At 38.5% G+C, this 26,951-nt stretch overlaps 1 protein-coding gene across 3 annotated transcripts; it reads right to left on the bottom strand.

The window, feature by feature from the left end:
• Positions 1–11,122: 11,122 nt before the first annotated feature.
• Positions 11,123–26,844, bottom strand: NDUFB5 (NADH:ubiquinone oxidoreductase subunit B5). 3 transcript variants are annotated; one of them, XM_081571034.1, is made up of 6 exons: positions 26,697–26,844; positions 20,307–20,395; positions 18,995–19,061; positions 18,164–18,225; positions 15,246–15,352; positions 11,123–11,800 (listed from the first exon to the last, which is right to left on the bottom strand). In XM_081571034.1, exons 1-6 carry the CDS (start codon positions 26,818–26,820, stop codon positions 11,680–11,682), a joined length of 570 nt encoding a protein of 189 aa, XP_081427160.1. In that variant the 5' UTR covers positions 26,821–26,844; the 3' UTR covers positions 11,123–11,679. The 3 variants fall into 3 exon arrangements, with proteins under 3 accessions (XP_081427160.1, XP_081427161.1, XP_081427162.1); XM_081571035.1 differs by lacking the exon at positions 15,246–15,352; XM_081571036.1 differs by lacking the exons at positions 18,995–19,061; positions 20,307–20,395.
• Between the last annotated feature and the right edge of the window lie 107 nt (positions 26,845–26,951).

Raw genomic sequence — 26,951 nt, 5'->3', positions numbered from 1 at the left:
AGGTGAGTGCAATTGTGCGGTAGTTTGAACATTCTATGGCATTGCCTTTCTGTGGGATTGGAATGAAAACTGGCCCTTTCTAGTCCTGTGGCCACTGCTGGGTTTTCCAAATTGGCTGGCATTTTGAGTGCAGCACTTTAGCAGCGTCATCTTTAGGATCTGAAATAGCTCAACTGGAATTCCATCACCTCCACTAGCTTTGTTCATAGTGATGTTTCCTAAGGCCCACTTGACTTTTCATTCCAGAATGTCTGGCTCTAGGTGAGTGATCACACCATCATGGTTATCTGGATCATGAAGATCTTTTTTGTATAGTTCTTCTGTGTATTCTTGCCACCTCTTCTTAATATCTTCTGCTTCTGTTAGGTCTATAATTTCTGTCTTTTATTGTGCCCATCTTTGCATGAAATGTTCCCTTGGTATCTCTAATTTTCATTCCCTAATATCTTTTTATCACATTTGAACTGCTGCCTCATATCAAAACTGTGCCAGCTTTACTCCTGGTAGTGAACAACTACCACCTGGGATATCCACCCCAGACTCCTCCAGCCCCACAGGAATCTAAAAGCCCACTTCATGGGCAACTGCCGTAAGCAGTATTAGAGCCTATTGGAATGATTAGTAAATTGCCTTTGTAAGATTATGGGCCCTATTGGAGACATACCTGACAGATCAAATTCAGCATTTCTATCTCCTGAGTCTCTTACTCTACACTATGCCAAGGAATTTCTAGCCCCCTGTCATCATTTATTCTGAGCCAACATTCAGTGTAGGTTTGGGCTAGACAAACAAAGTTTGCTTTAGGACAATGCCACACACTAATACATTCCATAAGGAATGTCTGCTGAGTAAATCTGTATCGATCAGTTTGGCCTGATCCAAATTCATGTTTTGCCCTCCTTGGTCTGAGATCCTCAAAATACATCCCCACAGACATTTACCTGATTTGGTAGAATTTGCTGATTGATCCCTGTGACAACTTGAAGTTTAATTGCTGAACTTTTCCACTCTGATTCTGCAGTTTACTCTTGGAGACCATGTTGAGTTATCAGGGAAGACGGTTATCAGTAGAAAACACTAAAGGATTGGACCCTGAGAAAAAGGCTGAATTACTCCTGAAAGGGAGTATGGCTCCCTTAGAAGGAAGGGAAAAAAGAAAGAGAGAGTGTGGGGAGAAGTTCAAAGGGCTTCAGAATCCAAGATTCCCAGCCCCCTATATACTCCTTGATTTATCTATTTCAATTACTGGAATCCTACTCTTTCTTCACATGTGCCATTACTTGGATATTAAAGTAAAAAAGACAGAATTTTCAGTGGTAGAGTTTAACGTTCAGGACTCTCATTCTACAGCTGCAAGCAGGAAGCAATTATTTTCATCTTGATTACTTAAATATTTTGAGATTCATCCTGTTCCTTGAAGACTTTAAAGTTTTGAGCATGTCCATTCTTTGCATCAGATTATCCTATGACTTTTAAAATAGAACCCAGTCACCTTTCCCAGAACTTTATGGCTCTGGGCACATAGTCCCACACAACACAATTGCTCACCTAATTGAACTATTTCACCAGTGAGTACTACAGCCTGTTCATTTCTATCTTGAAATCTGAATGGAAATCTAACTGCCTCCTACCCAATTTAGAACTGAAAGCAATTCCAAATACCCACCTCATATGCCCCCGCATCTGTTGCTTTTGACACATTCTCTGAGAGTGAAAACGTTGGAGTCCTCCTATTGTAAGCAACAGAAACTATCTCTGACCAAAATAAAGCAATCAGGAGAGGCGTTTTGGAAAAGTATTGGTTGACTCCTGGTATTGAAGAATAAGCTAAACTATCAGAAGACAAAGCTCCAAAGTCACAGTAGTGGCCACTCGTGCGCCTTTCCAAATGTTGCCTCCACTTAATGAACCAATAATTTCATTCCATCCATATGTGTCACTACTCAAGATCCAGATTTCTAGGAGAAAGTCTGCTTATTTGAGCCTCTGAATGTGTCCATGCCTATGATTGGAAATAAGGAATGCTGAGCAGACCAAAATTCAATAAATAAATACTGTTCTGACATTGCAGAATTGTTACAAGAATGCGAAATGTTTGTAAAGCTTTTAATAGAGTTCCTGGAACAGGCTAACTATTCTTATTATTTCTTTCACTGTACATAAAGCTGGACCCCTTCCTTCCTCTCTCTGGGAGGGACTGTAGGTTACTGTGGGACACTGCATTCCTCCATACATGTAGCTAACCAAATAGTTCTCAAAGTGTTTACCAATCATTTAAGGAACAGTTACGCTTTTATATTTTTGTTCATAATGATCTCCAGTTGGAATACCCTCCCTCATTCATCTGGTGTTTCTAAAGCCAATTTGCTTCACATTTTTCAGAAAGTCTACAGCATACACTTACTGACTATATCACTCACTAGATACTGTGTATTTTTTAAAATCTTTTATTTATCCACTCTGTCTCCCTGACTAGATTTCAAGTCACTTGAGGGCAGAGACCATCATAACACACTTCTGCTCTAAGCTGAGCTTTTATATATAGAAGTTGCTCAAAAAAATGTTTTTGATTTTCAATATCTGTCCCTCCTTCTCTCTTAGCAAAAGAAATTGGGGGACCAACTGCATAGCACAGGGAACTGTACTCAATACTCTGATTTATATGAAAAAATGAAGCTAAAAAAGTGGATTGGGAGTTCCCTGGTGGTCCAGTGGTGAGGGTTTCATGCTTCTACTACTAAGGGCCTGGGTTTGATCTCTGATCACAGAACTAAGTAAGATCCCATAAGCTGTGCCACAGGGCCAAAAAAATAATAGTAGTTAAATTAAATTAAAACAGAGTAGAGATAGATAGATAGATAGATAGATAAATATATATATATGTATAACTGGTTCACTTTACTGTATACCTGAAACTAACACAACATTGTAAATCAACTATATGACAATAAAATTCTTAAAAAAAAATGAAAAAGAAATTGGATAATATCCCCAGGTAGAAAACTAAATTTTCCAACTTTGCATCTGAGTGCATCTAGTATAATTTAGACATTAAGATGTAAGGAGAAAATGTTATACCTTTCTGATGTCATTCTGATCTGATGTAATGTCTGGAGCTCCAGCAGCCATCTTGGACCATTAAGTGACCCTGAAGGTGGAATCCAGGTTTGGGAGAGCATGAATGTGGGAATATACTGGGTCTCTGATGGTTTCTTAAAGCTGCATACTAGTCAGCCAGTCCTAGGCTGCCTACCACTGAATGGTCTTCATAAAAGAAAATTAAATTTGTATCTGTTTAAGTTACCATTTTTGAAAGAGACAGTGGGAAATGCTTTGTTATAAGTAGTTGAATACAATTGCTAAATGATACAACTACATTAAAGAACTAAAAAATACAGATAATTTTTTAAATTCTTATTACTTAGTACTAAGTACTCTATTTTTAACATGTGAAAATCTTCTAAAAACTTTTTATTATTTCAGATTTGTATAGTAGGTTGAATAATGGCCCCTCAAAGATATTCAATCCTAATTTCTGGAACCTGTGAATATTATCTTATATGGAAAAAAAAAAAGTCTGTGTGTGGCTTATGTGATTAAATTCAGGATCTTAAGATAGGAAGATTATCCTAGATTATCTGGGTGGACCACAAATGTAATCACAAATGTCCTTATAAAAGAGAGGCAGGGGCTTCCCTGGTGGCCTACTGGTTAAGAATCCGCATGCCAATGCAGAGAACATGGGATCAAACCCTGGTTCAGGAAGATCCCACCTGCCTCAAATCAACTAAGCCCATGCATCACAACTACTGAGCCAGTGCTCTAGAATCCTCAGGCTGCAACTTCTGAGCCCACATGAAGCAATTGTTGAAGCTCTCGGACCTAGAGCCCATGCTCACCAACAAGAGAAGCCACCATAATGAGAAGCCCATGCACCACAGCAAAGAGTAGCCCCCACTCATTGCAACTAGAGAAAGCCCACGCACAGCAATGAAGAAAGAACGTAGAAAAAAAAAAATCAATAAATAAATCTTTTTAAAAAGAGAGAGAGGTAGAATGAGATTTGACACACATGGAAGAGGAAACGGCAATTGACCACATAGGCAGAGGTTGGACTGAAGTGACCACAAGCCAAGGAAAGCTGGCAGCCACCAGCAGCTGGAAGAAGCAAGGATGGGATCTTCTCTGGAGCCTCCAGAGGGAGAAGAGACCTGCTATCACCATGATTTCCGCTCAGTGATCCTGATTTCAGACTTGGCTTCCAGATCCTTGAAAGGATAAATTTCTGCAATTTTAATACCAAGTTTATGGTAATTTGTTACAGCAGTCAGAGGAAACTAATGCACCTTTAATTATCTTTCTGCATCTCTCCTGATGAGGAACTATACTTTCTTCCAAAAACCACCTGTTGTTTTCTGTTTCTGTGGTGGCTCAGATGGTAAAGAATCTGCCTGAAATGCGGCAGACCCAGGTTCAATTCCTGGGTCAGGAAGATCCCCTGGAGAAGGGAATGGCCACCCACTCTAATATTCTTGCCTGGAGAACTCCATGGACAACGGAGCCTAGTGGGCTACGGTCTAGCCATATGGTCTGGCTATATGGACGATAGCCCGCCAGGCTCCTCTGTCCATGGGGTCGCAAAGAATCAGACACAACTGAGAGTAATGCTTTCACTTCACTTCTTAACTCCTACCTCCCAACATCTCATGCCTGACACTATAGATGCCCAGAATATACTTGGTAAATACGTAAGTTCACACATTTTCCCTTTGCCCACTTCAGATGCAATATTCTAAAATATACACATGCACTGACTGCATGATAAAAACTCACCTACTGGGGGAATGCACAAAACAAAATTAAAGGATAGACTGGTTTTGCAAGAATTGAGAGTTCAGAAAGTTTACTACTGAAAAGAATGTGACATGGCAGGCAGTCTGGACTGGGGCGAAGACTTTGGTCTTCCTGCTCACAGGCAGTGGAGAGTCACTGAAGGCTGTTGAACAGGAAAGTGACTCACATGAAAGTGATCTTTGAGGAAGCTAAGTCTGGTGATTCAGTGTAGCACAGACTGCAAGGAGGGTGGCTGCTGCAGAAAGAGCAGTGAGAAGTGACCTAGCCAGGGAGAAGCAGTGGAAATCATGTTTTGTGAGGGAACTTGTAAAGTAAAAATCGACAGAACATTGATTGGGGAGATAAAAGGCCAATGTTACTTTTTAAAACATATTTATTTACCTATTATCTTATTTGGCTTCGCCAGGTCTTAGTTGTGGAATGCAGGATCTTTCAGTTATGGCATGCGAATTCTTAGTTGTGGCATGTGGGATCTGGTTCCCCAGTCAGGGATTGAGAAGTTCTCATGATGCAACTCAAAGGGAATGGGGAGTGTGGAGTCTTAGTCATGGACCACCAGGGAAGTCCCCAGTATTACTCTGAGCTACAGCTATGCAGTTCTACTTCCTAGTTACATCACCTGAGATAATTAATTAACTGTTCCATATTTTGGTCTCTACATTTGTAAAATGTTAGGAAGATTAAAAAAAAACACACACACACAAACTTTGTGTATGAAGAAAAAAGTCATGTAAGAATTGCAATTTTCCCTCACTTTCTTCTCATTCTCATTGCCTCTTTCTTATTCTCACTGCCTATTTTTTTTTAAAACTCAGATACCTTCTCAGATGTGGAATCTAAAATATGACACAAATGAACTTATTTATGAAACAGAAAGAGACTCACAGCCATAGAGAACAGACTTGCCAAGGAGGGGTGAGAGTGGATGGATTGGGAGTTTGGGATTAACAGATGCAAACTATTACATCTAGGATGGATAAACAACAAGGTCCTACTGTATAGCACAGGGAATTATATTCAATATCCTGGGATAAACATTAATGGAAACAAATATAAAAAGGAATGAATACCTTTGAATTACTTTGCTCTAGAGTAGAAATTAACACAACATTGTAAATCAACTATACTTTCATACAATAATTTAAAAATCTCAGATATCTCCTAAATTCTCTTGAAATGACACGACAAGAAACCACAGAGAAAGTTCCAAGGTATACAAAGAAGTCAAGATATTCTAATGAAACTTCTGACAGATAAATAGAGTGTCATTCATCTGAATTGTGTTGTATTATTTCCACTGTCTCTGTAACAGCCCCAATAAATATAAGCAGTTTGCAAGAACAGATTAAGTACCTATTTCTCAAGAAAAATTTGTCCTATGAAACTAATGAGAGAAGAAGGTAAAAGACAAAGGAAAAGGAGGAGGAGAAAGAAGATAGATGTACATAGACTGCATGACTAAAACAACTAACATTTATTTTCTTACAGCTCTGGAGGCCAGCCCAAGATAGAGGTGTCAGCAGGTTGGTTTCTTCTGAGGCTTCTTTTGTTGGATTTAGATAGCCATCTTTCCCGTGTCTTCACATGATCATCCCTTTGTAAATATCTTTCTTCTAACCTCCTCTTAAAAGACCAATCATATAGGATTAGGGCCCACTAAATGACTTCACTTTAACTTAACTTCTTTAAAGACCCTATTTCCAAATACAGTCATATTTTGAGAGGCTGGAAGTTAGGACTTCAGCATATGAATTTTTTTGTGGGGAGCACAATTCAACCCATTTGTATGTACGTATATATACATATATAAACACACAAATATTTGAATCTGCTGCTGCTGCTGCTAAGTCACTTCAGTCGTGTCCGACTCTGTGCGACCCCAGAGACAGTCGCCCACCAGGCTCCCCCGTCCCTGGGATTTTCCAGGCAAGAGGACTGGAATAGGTTGCCATTGCCTTCTCCCTATTTGAACCTAGTTATATGTGAAAGTGAAAGTGAAGTTACTCAGTCGTGTCCAACTCTTTGCAACCCCATGGACTGTAGCCTACCAGGCTCCTCTGTCCATGGGATTTTCCAAGCAAGAATACTGGAGTGGATTGCTATTTCCTTCTCCAGGAGATCTTCCCAACCCAGGGATTGAACCCGGCTCTCCCGCATTGTAGGCAGACACTTGACCGTCTGAGCCACCAGGGAAGTCCCTAATTATATGTAGGGCATGCTAAGTTGCTTCAGTCGTGTCTGACTCTTGGCAACCACATTGACTGTAGCCCACCTCACTCCTCGAATTAAATGTCATGATGAACACACCGAGGAAAGCAGAATTGAAAGAGACATGTGTACCCCAATGTTCATCACAGCACTGTTTATAATAGCCAGGACACGGAAGCAACCTAGATGTCCATCAGCAGACGAATGGATAAGAAAGCTATGGTACATATACACAATGGAATATTACTCAGCCATTAAAAAGAATACATTTGAATCAGTTCTAACAAGGTGGATGAAACTGGAGCCTATTATACAGAATGAAGTAAGTCAGAAAGAAAAACACCAATACAATATACTAACGCATATGTATGGAATTTAGAAAGATGGTAACAATAACCCCATATACAAGACAGCAAAAGAGACACAGATGTATAGAAGTCTTTTGGACTCTATCAGAGAAGGTGAGGGTGGGATGATCTGAGAGAATAGCATTGAAACATGTATATTATCATATGTGAAACAGATCGCCATTCCAGTTTCGATGCATGAGACAGGGTGCTCAGGGCTGGTGCAATGGGATGACCCAGAGGGATGGGATGGGGAGGGAGGTGGGGGAGGGTTCAGGGAAGTGGGGAGGGGTTCAGGATGGGGAACACATGTAAACCCATGGCTGATTCATGTCAATGTATGGCAAAAACCACTACAATATTATAAAGTAATTAGCCTCCAATTAAAATAAATAAATTAAAATTTAAAAAAATTTTTAAAATGTCATGATGAGTGATTTAAAAAACAAAAATGTGATTAAGGCTAATTATAATCGATAATTAGAGGATAATTTCCAAAGTCAATGGCACTGCCATCTTAATGCAATATACAAGAAATGTCCAAAATGTGGGCATGTACCTGGAGGATATATTAATAATTCATCCCATCATGACCAAATTATTGCCTTTTCAATTCTCCATTTGATTTTATAAAGGAAAGTTTCCATTTGGTACAAATGGACACCACTAATCTCCTTTTAAAATTGTCCCTCTTAACAAAGAGAGAGCCAGGCCTTAGGCAACAAAATCTAGGTAGAATATAATCCAGTTATACCTGTGATTGCCATTTAATTATGACAAAGGACTTATTTTCTATTCATAGTCATAATATAACATTTAAAAAACTGTAAGTTTGAAAAGGTCAAATTAAAGAAGATATTAAGTATATATTATATGTGAAAGTAAAAACAGAGACAGATGAAATTGAGAACTGCAATTTGGAAATAATTAAAAAGGAGAGATTGAGCCCAGGGTATTTATTGCTATACTGCTAATTCCTTGTGACCTGCAGCAGAGAGTATTGGTTTCTAATAAAAAGAGTGGTGAATTTACATTGTAGAATTTTGTACATTTGACTTTTCTATAATCTGGAAATAATTTTAAAAACATTGCCCATTGGCTGTAGTCTAACTGTAATTTCATTACTCTGTAAAGTCAATACGCCTGAAGCCGAGATAGTGTATGTTATTCAGCAATTCTCTTGAAAAAGGAATGCAGCATCTCAATCTTTAGTTGACCAAGGCCTTTATCACCTATTACTTAAGTTTGAAAAGGTGTGTAGTAGGCTGTTGTCCCCTTCTCCTCCCACCTTCAATCTTTCCTAGCATCAGGGTCTTTTCAAATGAGTCAGTTCTTCGCATCAGGTGGCCCAAGTACTAGAGTTTCAGCTTTAGCATCAGTCCTTCCAATGAATATTCAGGACTGATTTCCTTTAGGATGGACTGGTTGGCTCTCCTTGCTGTCTAAGGGACTCTCAAGAGTCTTCTCCAAAACCACAGTTTAAAAGCATCAACTCTTTGGCGCTCAGCTTTGCTTATGGTCCAACTCTCACATCCATACATGACTACTGGAAAAACCATAGCTTTGACTAGATGGGCCTTTGTTGGCAAAGTGATGTCTCTGCTTTTTAATATGCTATCTAGGTTGGTCGTAACTTTTCTTCCAAGGAGCAAGCATCTTTTAATTTCATGGCTACAGTCATCATCTGCAGTGATTTTAAAGCCAAAAAAAAAATAGTCTGTCACAGTTTCTATTGTTTCCCCATCTATTTGCCATGAAGTGATGGGACCAGATGCCATGATCTTAGTTTTCTGAATGGAGTTTAAGCCAACTTTTTCACTCTCCTCTTTCACTTTCATCAAGAGGCTCTTTAGTTCTTCTTCACTTTCTGCCATAAGGGTGGTGTCGTCCACATATTTGAGGTTATTGATAATTCTCCCGGCAATCTTGATTTCAGCTTGTGCTCTATCCAGTCCAGCATTTCTCATGATGTACTTTGCATATAAGTTAAATAAGCAGGGTATGGCATCACCGACTCAATGGACATGAGTTTGAGTAGACTCCGGGAGTTGGTGATGGACAGGAAGGCCTGGTGTGCTGCAGTCCATGGGGTCGTAGAGTTGGACATGACTGAGCGACAGAACAACTGTAGGTGCTTTACATGGGTCATCCCAGTGATCCTCACAACAGTACTGTAGGATGAAGAATTCACATTTTAGAGATAGGGCTTAGAGCAGTGAAGGAATTTTTACAGTATGAGATCAAGGGAAGATTAAATATCAAGCTTCCGGTGTCTGGCTGGTGCAGCAGATATCAAATAGATTAGTAGTCATTATTGTTGTCACAGTGTTTGGCAAGCTCAGTATTTACTCTTAAGTCTGTTTAGTTCAAGCCCATGTCTTTATATATCACCACACTGGGCCCTATAGAAACACAGAAAAAGAAAAAAGATAATTTAAGACTCATGTTAAAGCTATGAATCATTCACTAAGTAGATCTTTGTCTCTGTCTACTATGTTTCAGATGCTATGGAAACAGCTTCCAACCATCCCTTGTCTCCGTGGACTAGCTCAGGATGCCACAGGTTGCTACAGTGCCCTTTCTCCCCAGTGCATGTAATTTCCTATTTAATGCCTATTGCCTGTGCTGAAGAGTAAACTCTTTGGAGGAAAATGTCTACTGTGATGACCACTTTATCTCCAGTCGGTATCTTCGTGACCCACTGGAGATAATGAAAAAAGTTTTATTAACGTTTTCCTCCAAGAACACTTTCAAACTGTTTTTTAGAAAACTCTCCATTATATCTGTATATGACCTCAGCTATGCTAAAAGAAAAAGATTCAAGAAAATTTCTCAGATTTCTTTATGGATGGTGGGATTATCAGTATTTCTTGTAACACTTTCTATATTTTCTATAAGTTTTTGTATATAATAATAGAAAGGAGAAAATAAAATAAAACTTATTAGTGTTGAAAAATAACATGTGAAGTCGAAAAATACTAATGTGAAGGTACGTACGTGTAGCATCATTAACAATTTCCTCTGACAAGACTTATCTGCTTCCATGCTCCTTCCCTTTCTCCTACAAAACTGAAGGGTTCATGCAAGCAGGGGCCCAGGGATAGGACATCCTTCTCTCAAATACTCTGGCAGAATTATGAGGTGGTAATTCGATTACTTCAGGAATCCTCAGATCAAAATCTGCAAGTAAAAAAAAAAAAATCTCCAAGTAGCTGGGTGAGGCAGCCCTCTTCTGGGGAAATAAGAAAATGCAACCACACCAAAGGATGACGGCTGGATTGTAAACAGCCCTTAGGGCACAAGGGTATTCAAAAGCTATTCACTGAAAATGAATTTTTGAAGCTAAAAGTTCATTTTGGAAATTGAAGCATTAAGTATGTGTCTAACATCTCGGAGCTTCAATTTCTCATCTGTAAAATGCAGAAAGTAATAGTACCTCCTAAGGTCATTTTGAAAATAATGTGAATAAATTCAGTTATTCAGCACAGTGCCCAGCAGACAGTAAATCCTTAATAAATGACAGCCATTATTTTAGCTTTTATTCATTTCATAATTTTTGCAGTGATAATTTTACCTTGTGGAACCTCTCCAGTGTTTACAAAAAAAGACCCTAAGGAATATTGCATATCGCATCTAAAAAACAAATGAACACATGTATACATTTAAAAAGAACAATTTATGGCTAAAAACCATGAAAACATTAAACTTTGAGATCTGTTCACTGAAAAATTGTTTATTAAGGTGTTAATGTTTTATATAGTTGATTCAACATTTGTATAACTTAAAATTCTGAGTTGCCCTTGAGTAATCCAGGTATCTACAATACTCACATGTATGTAAATTGCATATTTCCTGATATTCAACATAGATTTCTCTAACTTCCATTTTTCAGACAAGTAAAGCATTAATCTTTCAAAGCTACACCTTTACGAGTTCACAAATTCTGATTTCTCTTGAATTTTTTTTATCATATTTAAACCTTCTTAAAAGAGGAAACTGAAAGCCCCAAACCAAAAACCTGAATCTGCCTTTCACAATATATATCAATAATGATGTACACTTTAAACATCTTACAACTTCATCAGTTACACCTCAGTAAAGCTGAGGAAAAAAGTGAAATCGCACACAAAACAGCCTTAATCTGAACCAATATTGAGAAACAGAGCAATGAAAATGATCTTTTATTTATCACACAGAAAAAATACAGAATATATTTAGTAATTTATTTTCACCTAAAGACGATATACTTTGTACTTAGAGAAATGAAAGATTAGTTGTCAGGGGTTGCTTTTGGAGAATGATCAATAAGCGCCTTATCGATGGTCGGATACTGAAACCAGGGGCCATCGCCTCTTGCTCGCATTAATCTTCGTACTTCCAGCTCCTTTAATCTGTAAGAAATAGAATAGTGATGTTGTGATTACAGCATTTCGAATTATAAATTTAATGAATTATCTCTGTAAAGAACAACCACTTGAGAGTCTTGCTTTTGTGTAAAATATAATGTCCCTCCACAGATCCATGTGTAGGCATAGATCTGATACACACCTGTAAGCAAAATTTGGGACTTATTTTGGCTTTTATTATCTTGCTTATGTAGTTCAGTTCAGTTCAGTCGCTCAGTTATGTCTGACTCTTTGTGACCCCATGAACCGCAGCATGCCAGGCTTCCCTGTCCATGACCAACTCCTGGAGTCCACCCAAACCCATGTCCATCGAGTTGGTGATGCCATCCAACCGTCTCATCCTCTGTCGTCCCCTTCTCCTCCTGCCCTCAATCTTTCTCAGCATCAGGGTATTTTCAAATGAGTCAGCTCTCCGCATCATGTGGCTAAAGTACTGGAGTTTCAGCTTCAACATCAGTCCCTCGAACGAACACCCAGGACTGATCTCCTTTAGGATGGACTGGTTGGATCTCCTTGCAGTCCAGGGGACTCTCAAGAGTCTTCTCCACCATAGTTCAACCAATGAATATTATTTTTAATCACTCAAGCATCACTTGAATTGATAATGAATTCTTTCCTCCTGTCCCTGTTCTTTGGGCAAATCACTTTCACTTGAACAGTGGTAATGCATTTCCTGTCTTCTTGCCTTTTAAATGTTAGAAGAGTCATTTACAGACTGTCTACTATTATGACTGTCTGTTGTGCCAAATACTAGGAATTAAAAGAGGAACAGGCCTTCCTGGAGGAGCGCACATGCCGTCTATACTGGCTGCCCATCACTATTAGGATAGAAGACCTTTCTAGAGCAGGGACAGTATCTCATTCACCAGCCACCAACATCACACTGAGCCTGGTCAACACTGGACAGACCATCAATATTGGTAAAAAAAAAAAAAAAAAAAGGAAAACCAGGATAAGGAAAAACGTTCTCCAACTCTAAGATCTACTTATCCGTCCTCATCCTTCTTCACAAACTGAATAATCTCTGCTCTAGAAAGACAGGTTCATTCTTTCGCAGCCAAGCCTTTGCATAAACTACCATACCACACATTCCTGGAATAATCCCTTTTCCATCAGGCCTTTTACTTTCCATTTTTATAGACTACATAGATATATAGACTACATAGGATCTCCATATGTCTAAGAAATTTTAGAATCTTGTGTTTTACCAAAAGTATATATCTGAAGTTCAAAAATGTCCAAAGTTAACCAAATATGAGGCATAATGCTATTCAATGCTCTTAAGTAGTTAACGACAGTTCTATATGGTAACTACATATACATGTAATTTTATATCCAGAAAACAAGCTAATCATATGTTCATTTAATCATTTAAATATTCTTCAATATCATAGCAATTTTTGTAAACTACAAAGTTAAAACAGAACGAACGAGAGGAAGATCAGTGTAGCCTGGGGTCAAGAGTAGAGGAAGGGGGGTTGACTGAAGGGACAGGAAAGAGACTCACTAGGTGATCAAAATGAGGTGATTACAGTTTATTTTTGTCAAAACTCAATGAACTTAATGGGTACATTTGACTGTATGTAAAACTCACTCCAAACAGCAAAATAAATCTCAAATAAGATCATATTTAAAAGTAGCAAAAGGAAGTATGAGCAAATATTAAAAAAAATAATTTGGCACTTGTATATTTACTTATTTTATTACTTCCAGAGACGTATAAATGACATTAAATTCCGGAAGCTAAAGAGAAAGACTGACAAACCTAATGATAATTAAACAAGTAAATATATATAAAGTAATTAAAGTATCAGTATCTAGTAAGTGTTCCAAATATATTAGGTATTACTGTACTTTTGTTATCTGAAACATAAAAACACTATGTTGCAAAAAAATTCTACACTGTCAGTAGACAAATGACAAGCCAGAGAAAACAAATCTGCAACAAAAACAAAAGGGGTTTTTTAATCAATGCACAAGTTAGTAGAAAAATGGGAAATTTATTAAAAAGAAATATAAACAACCAATAGATAATGAAAAAATACTCAACTTCACCAATAAATATAGAATTGAAATGATGAGATAACATTTTCAACTATCTTATGAGCAAAAATATTTAGGTTTGATAAATTCCTTTACTGGGAAAGGTATGGAGAAACGGAATTAATTACTATGTATCGAAGACAGAAAAGACAACTGGTATAACTTTTTAAAGAGAACTCCGACAATAGCTATCTAAAATGTAAAGCATGGGCTTCCCTTGTGGCTCAGTGGTAGAGAATCTTCCTGCCAATGCAGGAGATACAGGTTCGATCCCTCGTCTGGGAAGATCCCACATGCCTTGGAACAACTAAGCCCGTGTGCCACACCTACTGGACCAGTGCTCTGGAGCCCACATGCCCCAACTACTGAAGCCCGCGCACCCTAGAGCCCATGTTCTACAACAAGAGAGGCTACCGCAATGAGAAGCCCGTGCACCACAACTGGGGAGCGGTCCCTGCTTCTCACCAACTAGAGAAAAGCCTGCACAGCAAAGAAGACTCAGCACAGCCAAAAATAACCAAATAAATTTTTTAAAAATGTAAAGCGTAACATTTGGTTAACAGAGCCATTGCTAGGAATTTATATTCCAGATATACTGAATAAATATGCAAAATATATGCATAAGGATATTCAGCACAGCACAATGTACAGTATCAAAAAACTTGAAAAGCCTAAATACCAACAATAGGTCCCCTACTGGTTAAAAAAATTAAGGCACATCCATGCAGTACAACCATTAGAAAGAATGGAGTATATGCTATTATAGGAAGATCATCAAGATACAGTAGGCCCTCCCTATCCTTGGAGGGCTGACTGTTCTACACCACTTTATACAGAGACTGGAGCATCCTCAGATTTTTGATATCTGCTGGAGGTCCTGGAACCAATCTCTCACAGATACCAGGGATGACTATGTATTTACATGAAATGAAGATAACGCACAGAACAGTGTTGGTAACAGGATTCCATTTGTGTTAATATATTTTGTAAATGATATATACAATATATATTTTTAATGTAAAACATTTTTTCTAGGAATGTATACAAGAAATCATTAAATAGTGGTCACCTTGAAGGATCAGACTGGGTACAGAAGAAAGGGGAATTGCAGGGAGAAGGGGAAGGAGAGGGCTGCTTTGCACTTAAAAGAATCAGGACATTGCAAAAAAAGAATTCCTTGTAACCTGACAGATATTATCTCCTAATAGTCTCCTAGTTGCCAATGCATCATCTCCATCTAAACAGGCTGATCTTCTCACCATCTTCACCCTTTTACACAGAGCATCTTACAGTGTTGAAGAAATAGTTTAATTAAATTTCTTCCTGTGGTCTGCAACTGTAGGAAAGGATTTTCTTCCCTGCACTCCACTCCCCACCCTTCTTTTACCGTAATTCAGCCTTTTCAGCTTCAATTTGAAGGATAGCCATTGTTCTTTCATAATTCTTCTCAGGACCATCAAAGAAAGTTCTGGCAATCCATCTTGATATAGGATGCTACAACAGAAAATTTGTTTTAAGATTAGTATCTACAAAGTCCATCGCTTTTCCAGTGTACTGTTTTCCTAAAATGACCATCTCAGGTTAATCAGTAATCTGTTCTGTAGATACTACATTTGTCTTCATTTACAGGTGAACAAATTCTACAAGGCTGTACAGTTACTAGGTTGCAGTGTCTGGACTCAGGCCAGTCTGACTCCAAAACTTGTGGTCGTTCTTATTACACTATGCTCTGAGTATCTTAAGTGGTAGATTTCAGAGCAAAAGCCGGGGTTTGGTGATCCCAAAATGGAGCTGTTTTTACCAGTGAGCAAAGATAAGCTAATTGTATGGCTTTACCTTAAGATTTAATAATGAAATATTTCTTTTCTAAAATATAATTCATTCAGATAACAAAACATGGAAACACATACTGTAATCAAGGACATCTTATTACAACACTTGTAAAGACAAGTAACAGAATTAAGCTGGAACTTTAGTAGCAATGACAGTAGGGTAAAATGATTAATTCATAGTGCAGGCTCTAGAGTCAAGACCCTCTAGGTTCCAATACTGACCCTATCCCTCAAACAGGTCACCTACCTCCTTTTAAGATTCAGCTTCCTCAGCTTTAAAGTGGGAAAAATAAAAGTACCATTTACATGGAATGAGATAATATTTGCAAAACACTATCAAAGTGCCTGCTACACAATAAGTATTTAACAAATGATAGCCAGCATTAGTATCAGGACAATTTTTCCTATGGTATAGAACACAGGATAAATTCTGTTACTATGTTAATAACATAGTACAGTTCAGTTCAGTCGCTCAGTCATGTCCGACTCTTTGTGACCCCATGAACTGCAGCACGCCAGGCCTCCCTGTCCATCACTAACTCCCTGAGTCCAATCAAACCCATGTCCATCAAGTTGGTGATGCCATCCAGCCATCTCATCCTCTGTCGTCCCCTTCTCCTGCCCTCAATCTTTCTCAGCATCAGGGTCTTTTCAAATGAGTCAGCTCTTCGCATCAGGTGGCCAAAGTACTGGAGTTTCAGCTTCAACAAAAGTCCTTCCAATGAACACCCGGGACTGATCTCCTTTAGGATGGACTGCTTGGATCTTCTTGCAGTCCAAGGGACTCTCAAGAGTCTTCTCCAACACCACAGTGCAAAAGCATCAATTCTCCGGCGCTCAGCTTTCTTTATAGTCCAACTCTCACATCCATATATGACCATCCATACATGACTGGAAAAACCATAGCCCTTGACTAGATGGAACTTTGTTGGCAAAGTAATGTCTCTGCTTTTTAATATACTATCTAGGTTGGTCGTAACTTTCCTTCCAAGGAGTAAGCGTCTTTTAATTTCATGGCTGCAATCACCATCTGCAGTGATTTTGGAGCCCAGAAAAATAAAGTCAGCCACTGTTTCCACTGTTTCCCCATCTATCTGCCATGAAGTGATGGGACCAGATGCCATGATCTTAGTTTTCTGAATGTTGAGCTTTAAGCCAACTTTTTCACTCTCCTCTTTCGCTTTCATCAAGAGGCTCTTTAGTTCTTCTTCGCTTTCTGCCATAAGGGTGGTGTCATCCGCATATCTGAGGTTATTGATATTTCTCCCAGCAATCTTGATTCCAGCTTGTCCTTCCTCCAGCCCAGCGTTTCTCATGATGTGCTCTGCATATAAGTTAAATAAGCAGGGTGACAATATACAGCCTTGATGTACTCCTTTTCCTATTTGGAACCAGTTTGTTGTTCCATGTCCAGTTCTAACTGTTGGTTCCTGATCTGCATACAGGTTTCTCAAGTGGCAGGTCAGGTGGTCTGGTATTCCCATCTCTTTCCGAGTTTTCTACAGTTTATTGTGATCCACACAGTCAAAGGCTTTGGCATAGTCAATAAAGCAGAAATAGATGTTTTTCTAGTACTCTCTTGCTTTTTCGATGATCCAACGGATGTTGGCAATTTGATCTCTGGTTCCTTTGCCTTTTCTAAATCCAGCTTGAACATCTGGAAGTTCACGGTTCACGTATTGCTGAAGCCTGACTTGGAGAATTTTGAGCATTACTTTACTAGCATGTGAGATGAGTGCAATTGTGCGGTAGTTTGAGCATTCTTTGGCATTGCCTTTCTTTGAGATTGGAATGAAAACGGACCTTTTCCAGTCCTGTGGCCACTGCTGAGTTTTACATATTTGCTGGTATAGTGAGTGCAGCACTTTCACAGCATCATCTTTTTGGATTTGAAATAGCTCAACTGGAATTCCATCACCTCCACTAGCTTTGTTCGTAGTGATGCTTTCTAAGGCCCACTTGACTTCATGTTCCAGGATGTCTGGCTCTAGGTCAGTGATCACACCATCGTGATTGTCTAGGTCGTGAAGAACTTTTTTGTACAATTCTGTGTATTCTTGCCACCTTTTCTTAATATCTTCTGCTTCTGTTAGGTCCCTACCATTTCTGTCCTTTATTTTATATACCCATTTGAATGCAGAGTTCCAAAGAATAGCAAGGAGAGATAAGAAAGCATTCCTCAGCGATCAATGCAAAGAAATAGAGGAAAACAATAGAATGGGAAAGACTAGAGATCTTTTCAAGAAAACATAGTACAGAGTCGGTCTTTAAAAAACCATGAAGCTCAAGGTAATACAACAATGCAGATAACTACCCAAAGACGTTGCTTATAAAAAGTGAACACAAAATGCATCATTTACTTGATATAAAAAACTGAATTTAAAACTGTATCACAACTGCTAAATTAAGCTATTAACCAGTACATTGACAAGGCATCTAACCCTGAAAATAACTTTTAGTGACCTATACCAACCTTGAAATATTCCCAGTGTTCTGGGACGTAGCCTTCTGGAATTTCTGCTAACTCAGCTTCACCTTATAAGAGAAAACAGTGATGTTCAACTTTAGTAACAGGAGTTTATGTTAATTCTTCACCATTTTAATAAGAAACCTATATCTTGTGGTTTTAAAGAACCTTTTGTTTTGTAGCAACGAAGATCTCTAATATTTTAAATTCACTTCAATCTGGTGGAAAATAATTCACTATATATTTTTTTAGCTGTCTTCTACGTGTAAGTCTTTGCATATAGGCATTATATAAGAGTTCTCATTTTGTTTTTATATAGTGTAACAAGATATAATAAAAAACAAATTATTCCTCTGAGTTTCCCTAAGCCTCCTAGACAAAATATTCAAGGATTCAAGTTTTAGAAGTACTTCGAGCAGAATTTCCCTGGAAAACCTAGTATTTATTGTCATTCACAAATTCATTCTTTTAAGAACATTATAACATTCTATATTCCAGGATGGATAAAAAAATTTCTTCAATCCCTCAGCTTGTCTTCCACCTGTATTTGTTTTCCTTATTCAGACTTATCAAACAAAGCTGGTTTGAGAAGGAGGAAGAAGTCAGGTCTTTAATGTGGTCTATAGAGTCAGTGACCTTAAAGGTTTTTGGGGGGAAAAAAAGTTAGAAAAAGAACCACTGCACATTATTGCAGATTAAGATTTGGCTGAAGTGAATTCTCATGCTTAAGTTTTTTATTTAAAGAACTTTTCCTTCTAATATCCATAACTTCTTTTTTATATTAATGTACACAGGTCTTACAAACTTACTAGTCTAGTTGGTAGGGAAGATACTCACCAATGAATACATTTATCAAAGTTATGCCAATTGCTACTGGAATCCCAGTCAACAAAATGTAGAATCTCTGTTAAGATTAAAAAAGAAAAAAAGTTTTCACATAACTGTTTCCTATCTTTCCTCACACTCAAACTACCCTCATTACATGATTTCCTTATATTCCTTCAACTTGGCAAAATAAACTTGCTAAATTGGAGATGTGATATAAAGTGATGTATTCCTATAATTTCCTTTTGCTCTAGTTTTTAGATGCCTATATTTAGCACCAAAAATGAAAGAAAAAAGTCAGATTTCACAAGTATAATGCAATATATATTTAAGTGATTTTTCAATTTCTGGTTAAAGCAATGTCTTCAGAGACATTTATTTATTTAGCTGTGTCTGTCGAGCCTTAGCAGCGGCCACAGAATCTTCCTTGAGTCATATGGGAACCTCATATTGTTGCAGCGCACGGACTCTAGTTGTGGCTCGCAGGCTTAGCTGCTCTGCTGCACATGAGATCTTAGTTCCCTGACTAGGGATGGGATGCTCATTCCCTGTATCGCAAGATGGATTCTTAACCACTGGACCACCAGGGAAGTCCCAGAAGTGTTTATATTAAGAATAAAAATGTAAGCAGATGAAGATGATTTCTAGAGTTTGAGTTGGTCATCACAAAAAAAGGGGGAGCTCAACCACCAGCAAGAAGAAGGGCATTAAGTACAATAGGAGGCACAGGAAGGTCTAAGGGGCAGCCAGTGGGCCAGGAACAGGTGCAGAGCCCAGACAATCTTCCACCTTCTAAGTCTCTACTTGTCCTTATAGAGTCTTGAGATACAAATATGATTAATACTCTGCTTCACTCTCTGAGATCAATGTTCCTAAACAACGAAGAATTAAAAAATCATCTCAAAATAATGGATTACATATTTAAAGAAATCCTTCAATGAGTTCTTTGGTAATTTCAAGAATATTTTAGTAATACAAATAATTATTACCAAATGAATCCATTTTCAGTTTTAAAATTTATAGACTGGGAGGGGAGCAGGGAACACAGATGCTATTTCAAAACTCCATAATCTTGAGAAGAAAGAAATAGTTCAATTTATACCTCCAACACGTCTGAATTTTTCTTGAAAAAGGAAAGGCTCACTAATTTAAAAATAAATTCAATAACAAATCAGATCTTACTACAAAATCTCAATTTTTTTTTGAGAAAAGGAATACGCATTTACAAAACAAAATCTTTTATAAAATGAAAGATGTTTTCTAAATAGGAAAAAAAAATTCCTATTTATATGTAGAGTTTAGTTCAACAAAAGTTTTAACTCACCAGTAATTTCAAAAAACGTTTGTCATAGAATCCAGAAGGCTTGATGATAAATAGTCTTTTCCCATGGTCTCCACTGTGTCGCACAGGAGCTAAAAATATTAAGTTACCCTGTTATATACAAGGCTTATATGGTTATATTGTTATATTTGGAGATAAAAATCAGATTATAAGAAAATGTACATGCATAAATGTTTAATATGAATCATGATAAAGCATCCCTTCTCTGTCAAAATATATATGTGTGTGTGTTTAAGATGTACTGTTCTAAACTTTAACTCTCCTCATTTTTATTCAACATTTTCATTATTTTTCATCATTTTTATTCATCAATATTCAAGATATTTATTGGAAAAGTATCTAAATGATTACTTGAACTTGTTCCAGTAGCAGGTAGGAAGATCAGAGACTCTTGGTGGATCACAGAAAACTCTTTGTTTATCTCTGCAATAAATATTTGCTAATGCTGCAAAGGAAATTAATTTAAATTGCCTCATATGATGAGGCAATATACATTAGGGACTTGATGCAAAATAAATGGAAAGATAATTATTCAACATCTCTCCAGCAGGAATTTGAACTATTAAAGGAATTTCAGTCATAATAGATGTCAGAAAGATTGTACCCACTGCTCAAACTTAAATGTCAGGAATGACTTCCCCCCTCCTGAAATCTACTGTTTAGACCCAGATAACATCTTATCCTCCAAGAAACCAAATGCTTCCCAACCTAGTTAAGAGCTCTCCTACCTTTGAACTGCTGTGTGCTCTACTGGTGTGCAAACCTGCTTTAATTGCCCCCACTGAAATTCAAGTACCTTGAAAACAAGAACTATCTTTTAAAAATTGCTATCACCTGCAGCAGCTTGCAATGGACTTAGAAGATTAATTCACAAGAGAATTAGAAGGTAGCATGAATTTACTAAGTATAAATCATACTACTAAGGCCTGTAAAATAACAAGAGAATCTGACAAGGTAAGTATGTAGTTTGAGAAATCATTTGAAAGATAACAACAGAAATTTTTGTGGAGGAGATTAAAAAAAATGGGCTGGATAATAGTACAAACCACTCACTAATTCAATAAATATTTAAGTGCCTACTACATGCAGGTCTTACCCTAGGTATATAGCATAAAAGGTATATAGATCCTGCCGGGAGAGAAAAAGTAGATAACAAAATTACAAATCTGTAAGGACCAGAAAGGAAAGAAAGGAATACAGTATCAGAAAAGAACAGGCCCCAATTAAAGTTCCTCTTTAGACAGGTTGGTGGGGTCTAGGGGAGTACAAGGAAGATACATTATGAGCCGAGAGAAGTAGCAAGTTAGATGAAACTGGTAATGGGCAACTGGCTGATCATATCCAAAAGGTACGGATTACTTAATGCAGTAACCTGCCAAAGGATTCTCTCACGATTTCTATGAATGACCTGGATGAGGTGGAGATGGTATTCCTGACATTACAGAGCTACTGCCATAAGAGTGCCTACCACACCAATGATGAAACAGGATCCTCCCCAAATCCCTCCTACTGCATTTACAAAAGGCTGAATCTAAAAGGATTAAGTATAGTAAGTGCGAAGTCCTGCCTGAACCCTCCAGAAATTTAGTTGCTCACAAACTTAAGAAAAGTCATTGGTGCAAGTTCCCTGGTGGCCCAATGGTGAGGATTCTGGGCTTTCACTGCTGTGGCCCAGGTTCTGTCCCTGGTCGGGAAACTGAGATCTGGCAAGCCCTGTGGTGCGAACAAAAAAAAAAAGAAAGAAAGGAAAAGAAAAGTCACTGGTGTCATGTGTTTACCAAAAAAACTCAAAGGTAATCCAATCTTTATCTGATGTACCAGAAATACAGGGTCAAAACAGAAGGAGCCCTCAACCCACCTCTTAACTAGACCTGTTGGAGCGTGTTCAGTCCATCCCAGAGTACACTGTTTTAGAGGGACAATTTGGAGCATGCCCCAAGTTAGGCAACTAAGATGGCAAACACCCTGGAAACTGACCTGCTGAAAGAATGGAAGCTTACTGGCCTGCAAAAAAGAAGTCAGGATGGAGACCAGACAAGTGTCTTTAAATAGCCGAGGGTTGTCACCTGACAAGGGCTGTGCGGAATTGAAAGGAAGAACTAGGATCAGTGTGTGAAAGAGTATCTTTAGCTTAATACAAGAAAGAAGTTTCTGACAATTTTAGCAGTTGAAAATAAAACTGAACTGCCTCTCCAACCCCCACTCTGAAGTTATTTGAGTGTCAATAATGGAATATAACAATGCATACTACAGGGGGTTGGCCTAGAAGATTTCTAAGGTCTTTTCTCTCAAAGAATCTGACAGATGGCTCCTCTTAGAATAAAAAGACATATCTTTCCTACTGATCAATCTCAATGGTTTCCTTCCATCATCAAGAACTCCTTCCTGCTTTCACGTTTTTGCCCTTACTTTCCCCTTTGCCTGAAAGCCTTTCCTTAGGCTCTTTGAATGGCCACCTCCTCATCCCATCGTTCAGAGATAAGATCAAATGTCACCTCTTCAAAGAAGCCTTCTCTGACTACCCTATTCAAAGCTGGTCACCTACTTATTCTCCTTAATGTCATTTGGTTATTTCCTTTAGAACAATAAGTGCTAAGCTGAATTATTCAGTATTGTATCTGCAGTGCTCTTCAGTGTCTATAAGTGGCAGGAGCTCCTTATCACTGAATTTACATTTCTTAAGTAAATAACAAGTTGGGAGGGAATCCTTCTTTAGGCCCTGAAAGTAAATTCAGAAGAGATGGTATACTCTCAACTTTCCCTTTCAGACAGAAACACATACATGCACAAACACACACACAAGGATTAAACTCTATGGGGGGTTTTAAGGACAACTGCTTATGAATGCAAGTATTAACAAATACAGAAACTAAAACAGAAAAAAAAATTATGGAAGAAAGCTTGGACTGGCTGCATTCTAGCAATATTAAACAGTAATGTAAACTTCTTGCTTTCTTCACATATAATTACCCTACTGTTGAACAACAAATATTCATGTCATTAAACGTACCAGATTAACTGTTACACTATTAACTATTCTAAAAGATACCTCATAGCACTAAACTCTTTTCATGATTTGTTGTATTAATAGCAGGACCATCTGCTTACAGTCTAAAATCATTAATGTGAACACTGCTTACAACCAGCAGGCTGGCAGGATATCTGGAATTCAGATCCTTCTGCCACAAAAACAGGCATTTTCTACCACTCTCTAAAGCCTGGAATTTCTCAATTAGGTATTCCTTAATTTTGTGGAAGTAAGGTTTCAATAACCATTTTTTTAAATGCAAATAACTTCAGGAAAGTTATGTTGTGGACAACTGCGATACTTGTGAGGATCGAATAGTTCAATGTAAGATTTTTGTGTGTGTCTCTAAGACAACCCCTAAAACTAATTTTCTTTCCCTCATTCTCTGACTATTCCCAGTTAACTCTACCACCAACTCGATTACCCAGGCTAAAAATCTCAGTTATCTTCCTACACCTCATCCATAAGTTGTCAAGGCCTCTTGATTCTAAAATCCAAACTTTCCATTTCTCTCCATGCCCACTTCACCTCACTGGCTTAAGTAATCAACACGCTTAATAGGTCAACCAATATTCAGATGCATCTTCCTAAAACATACTACTGATGCTGCTCTTCTGCTAAATACTCTCAACTGTCTACCAAATTGTTAAGATACTGTGGCTTTGTATTCAGCATGTATGTGCCAAGTCGCTTCAGTCGTTCATATCTGAATCTTTGCAACCCCATGGACTGTAGCCTGCCAGGCTCCTCTGTCCATGGGATTCTTCAGGCAAGAATATTGGATTGGGTTGCTGTTCCCTTCTTGAGGGATCTTCCCAACCCAGTGATTGAACCAGCGTCTCTTACATCTCCTGTATTGGCAGGCGGGTTTTTTCTTTTTACCACTAGCACCATCTGGGAAGCCCTTTTGTATTCACCCCCTCCCCTAATGTGGTCCTGACTGCCCTTTTTGCAGCCTGCTCTTTCAACACCTACCTATTCCAAGAGCCCCATTTTCAGATGTATCAGAAAACACATCCTTTACTTTTCTGACAATTACACCTCTTAAACCTGTCCCTAGAATCTATTAACATGCCTCATCATCCATGTCTGAACTAAGTCCACACTACTTTGTTTATAAAATCATTTTAATACTCTTCTCAGGTTTTAAAGTCATAATACATGGACATTAGCCTTCAACACAAAAGTTCTCTGCAGCTGAGGAGAGAACTTAAGCTCATTTCTAAAATCAATTGATGTTTGACATTTAATAATTTAATTAAATAGAATACTTTAATCTTTGCTGAAGGTGATGATAACATGGCAGTACTAAATGTTAAAGAAAGTTGTGGCCACAGGGCCTTGAAGAAGGTAATAATTGGTGCTGCAGATCCTCCCCAAATTCACAGAATTATTGAATTCTGGAGCCAGAATTGAAACCCAGGCAGTCCAGCTCCAGAGGAAACAAAACCAGACAAGGCTGTCTACTCTGCTGGATCTGACATTCTCAAAGAGGCAGAGAATGTGTGCGCGCGTGCCTGTATGTGCTCAGTTGCTTAGTCGTATCCAACTCTTTGTGACCCCATGGACTGTAGCCGGCCAGGCTTCTCTGTCCATGGGATTTCCCAGGCAGGAACACTGAAGTGGGTTGCTATTTCCTTCTCCAGGGGATCTTCCTGACCCAGGGATCAAACCCACGTCTCTTGCATCTCCTGTACTGGCAGGTGGATTATTTACTACTGTGCCACCTGGGAAGCCCAGAGGCAGGCATAAACAATATAAAGCAGATTATGAACTTTTACTCCACAGAGACAGATTAGGCTTCACACGCAAAATACCTTTGAAAGCATGTACACAGCTAAAACACAGTAACACTCACTACAGCTATTATATCCTTTTCTGCTCTCAGTGGAAAGGGTGTAGATTATCTGTAAGGATCCCTCCAGAGCTTCAAGAACGAGGAGTAGTGTATAAACAGAATCTAGGAGTGAAATTTTTACCTCCGTTTATCTCCAGATAGGCACGACCAAACACTATGGGGCAGCAGGGGCTATGTGAAGAGGATATGTGTAATGAGAAAATACTTACAAAGGACTTTTATCAAGGAATGTGAGCACATATGGCTTTGTAGCAGGTTCAAATTCCTGCTGGAAATTCGTTGAATACCATTGGTCCTTTCCATCATTTTTCCATTAAGTCCCTATGTATAATGCCTCTTCATGTGAAATGACATAGCTCAAATTAAATTGGGAGAAGAGCAGTAAAGAGAAAAAGATATTTTTAAGTCGGAGGAGAACCTTTCTGCCTTTAAATTTCACTTCTTCTGTATCTACATCTATTGTATAGGACAAATAGCTTACAGCACATTTTCAATCAAGAGGATTAAATGAATATCATTAATATCTGTATGGTGTCCAGCACATAATACATGCTCAGTTAAGTGTTAGCTGTTGTTACTATTATTCAGTTTAATACAGTAGTGCCTTATTTTTGTAATAATTGAGTCACAGTTTCCTCATCTGTAAAATGGGGATAATAACATTGTATTCACTTTGCAGAAACCAAGAGGGAATCAAACAGACTGAATGCAAAGCATTTGATGCTTTGCTATTAATATTATGATTATTCATTCCCCTAGAGTTCAATCCACAGTCTCCAAGAGGCTCCAAATAACCCTTCCACGACTGCCCTGACTTTCCTAGGACCTAGGAAAAGACCTATGATCTTCATATAGGTCCCTTCCTCTCTGAGCAGACATTAAAAATAATTATTTTGTGACTGCATTGATATAAAACGAATACAATTCAGGCTAGATTTACCATCACATACGCATTAACATTACAGTCCTTTACCTTCTGATTTTAAAAGAAGTGTAAACATTTTCGTGGACACCTGGAAGTATCATGAAGACGGATCACTGTGCCTAGAGAATAAGTTAGCCCCGAGCTCTCCACCTGACCATATATTACTACTTAGCATTAGCAGGATCCTCAGCAACATGACTTCCCACCTTGTGAGAGTAAAATCTAGCGCAGGTGCAAGATACAAAGAATCGTGTGCCTGAGTAACAGAGGTCTTAGCTCTTTGCTTTCTTTCTAACCTCAGCTTCATCCACAAATTAGCAACAACAGGATAGGTGAATGACAAAGTGTCTCAAAAATTCTAATTAATTACTTAAATACGTCGACCTAATTACTTCAGGAAAGCCCTCAGTTTCCTCACATAGCCCATGCTCCTTTTCACAAACCCCAAGTCCTCAGTTTATTCCCGGCTCCCTCCGGATTCCACCAAGGTCACCCGGGAAGAGCCCTCCATCTCTCCTCCCGCGGTCCCTAATCTCGCTTTCTCCCAGGGCTAGTACCCACAGACAATCTTCGGAAAGTCACGGGTGAGGAAGCCTCCGAATCCAAGTCGAGTGCCAAGACGGCGGCCGAACAGAGTGGCCACTGCGGAAACCGAAGCCCGATGCAAAAGACTCATGGCCGCCATGGCTACTACGGGCAAAAGAACAGCGGAGGAGAGTAACGGAGGCCGAGAGAGTCAATCTTCCAAAGAGGGCGACGCCGGAAAGGGGCCATGTTGACTGAGGGCAAAGTCAATTCCCGTTCTCGCCTTCCGGT

Source organism: Giraffa tippelskirchi, chromosome 2 (genome assembly GCF_054371585.1).
Source record: "Giraffa tippelskirchi isolate mGirTip1 chromosome 2, T2T-mGirTip1v1.2.pri, whole genome shotgun sequence".
NCBI classification, from domain to species: domain Eukaryota; kingdom Metazoa; phylum Chordata; class Mammalia; order Artiodactyla; family Giraffidae; genus Giraffa; species Giraffa tippelskirchi.
The sequence above is the reverse complement of the archived record's forward strand: the minus strand, read 5'-3'. Positions and strand labels throughout refer to the sequence as shown.

What these genes read in the sequence shown, in the direction of transcription:
- NDUFB5 (XM_081571034.1), bottom strand. Translation starts at nt 26,820, where the DNA reads ATGGCGGCCATGAGTCTTTTGCATCGGGCTTCGGTTTCCGCAGTGGCC. An exon ending in TGACTTTCCGAAGATTGTCT is followed by an intron (nt 20,396 to 26,696) that starts GTGGGTACTAGC and finishes TAATATTTTTAG; the next exon opens with CTCCTGTGCGACACAGTGGA. An exon ending in AACACTGGGAATATTTCAAG is followed by an intron (nt 15,353 to 18,163) that starts GTTGGTATAGGT and finishes TTTCTGTTGTAG; the next exon opens with CATCCTATATCAAGATGGAT.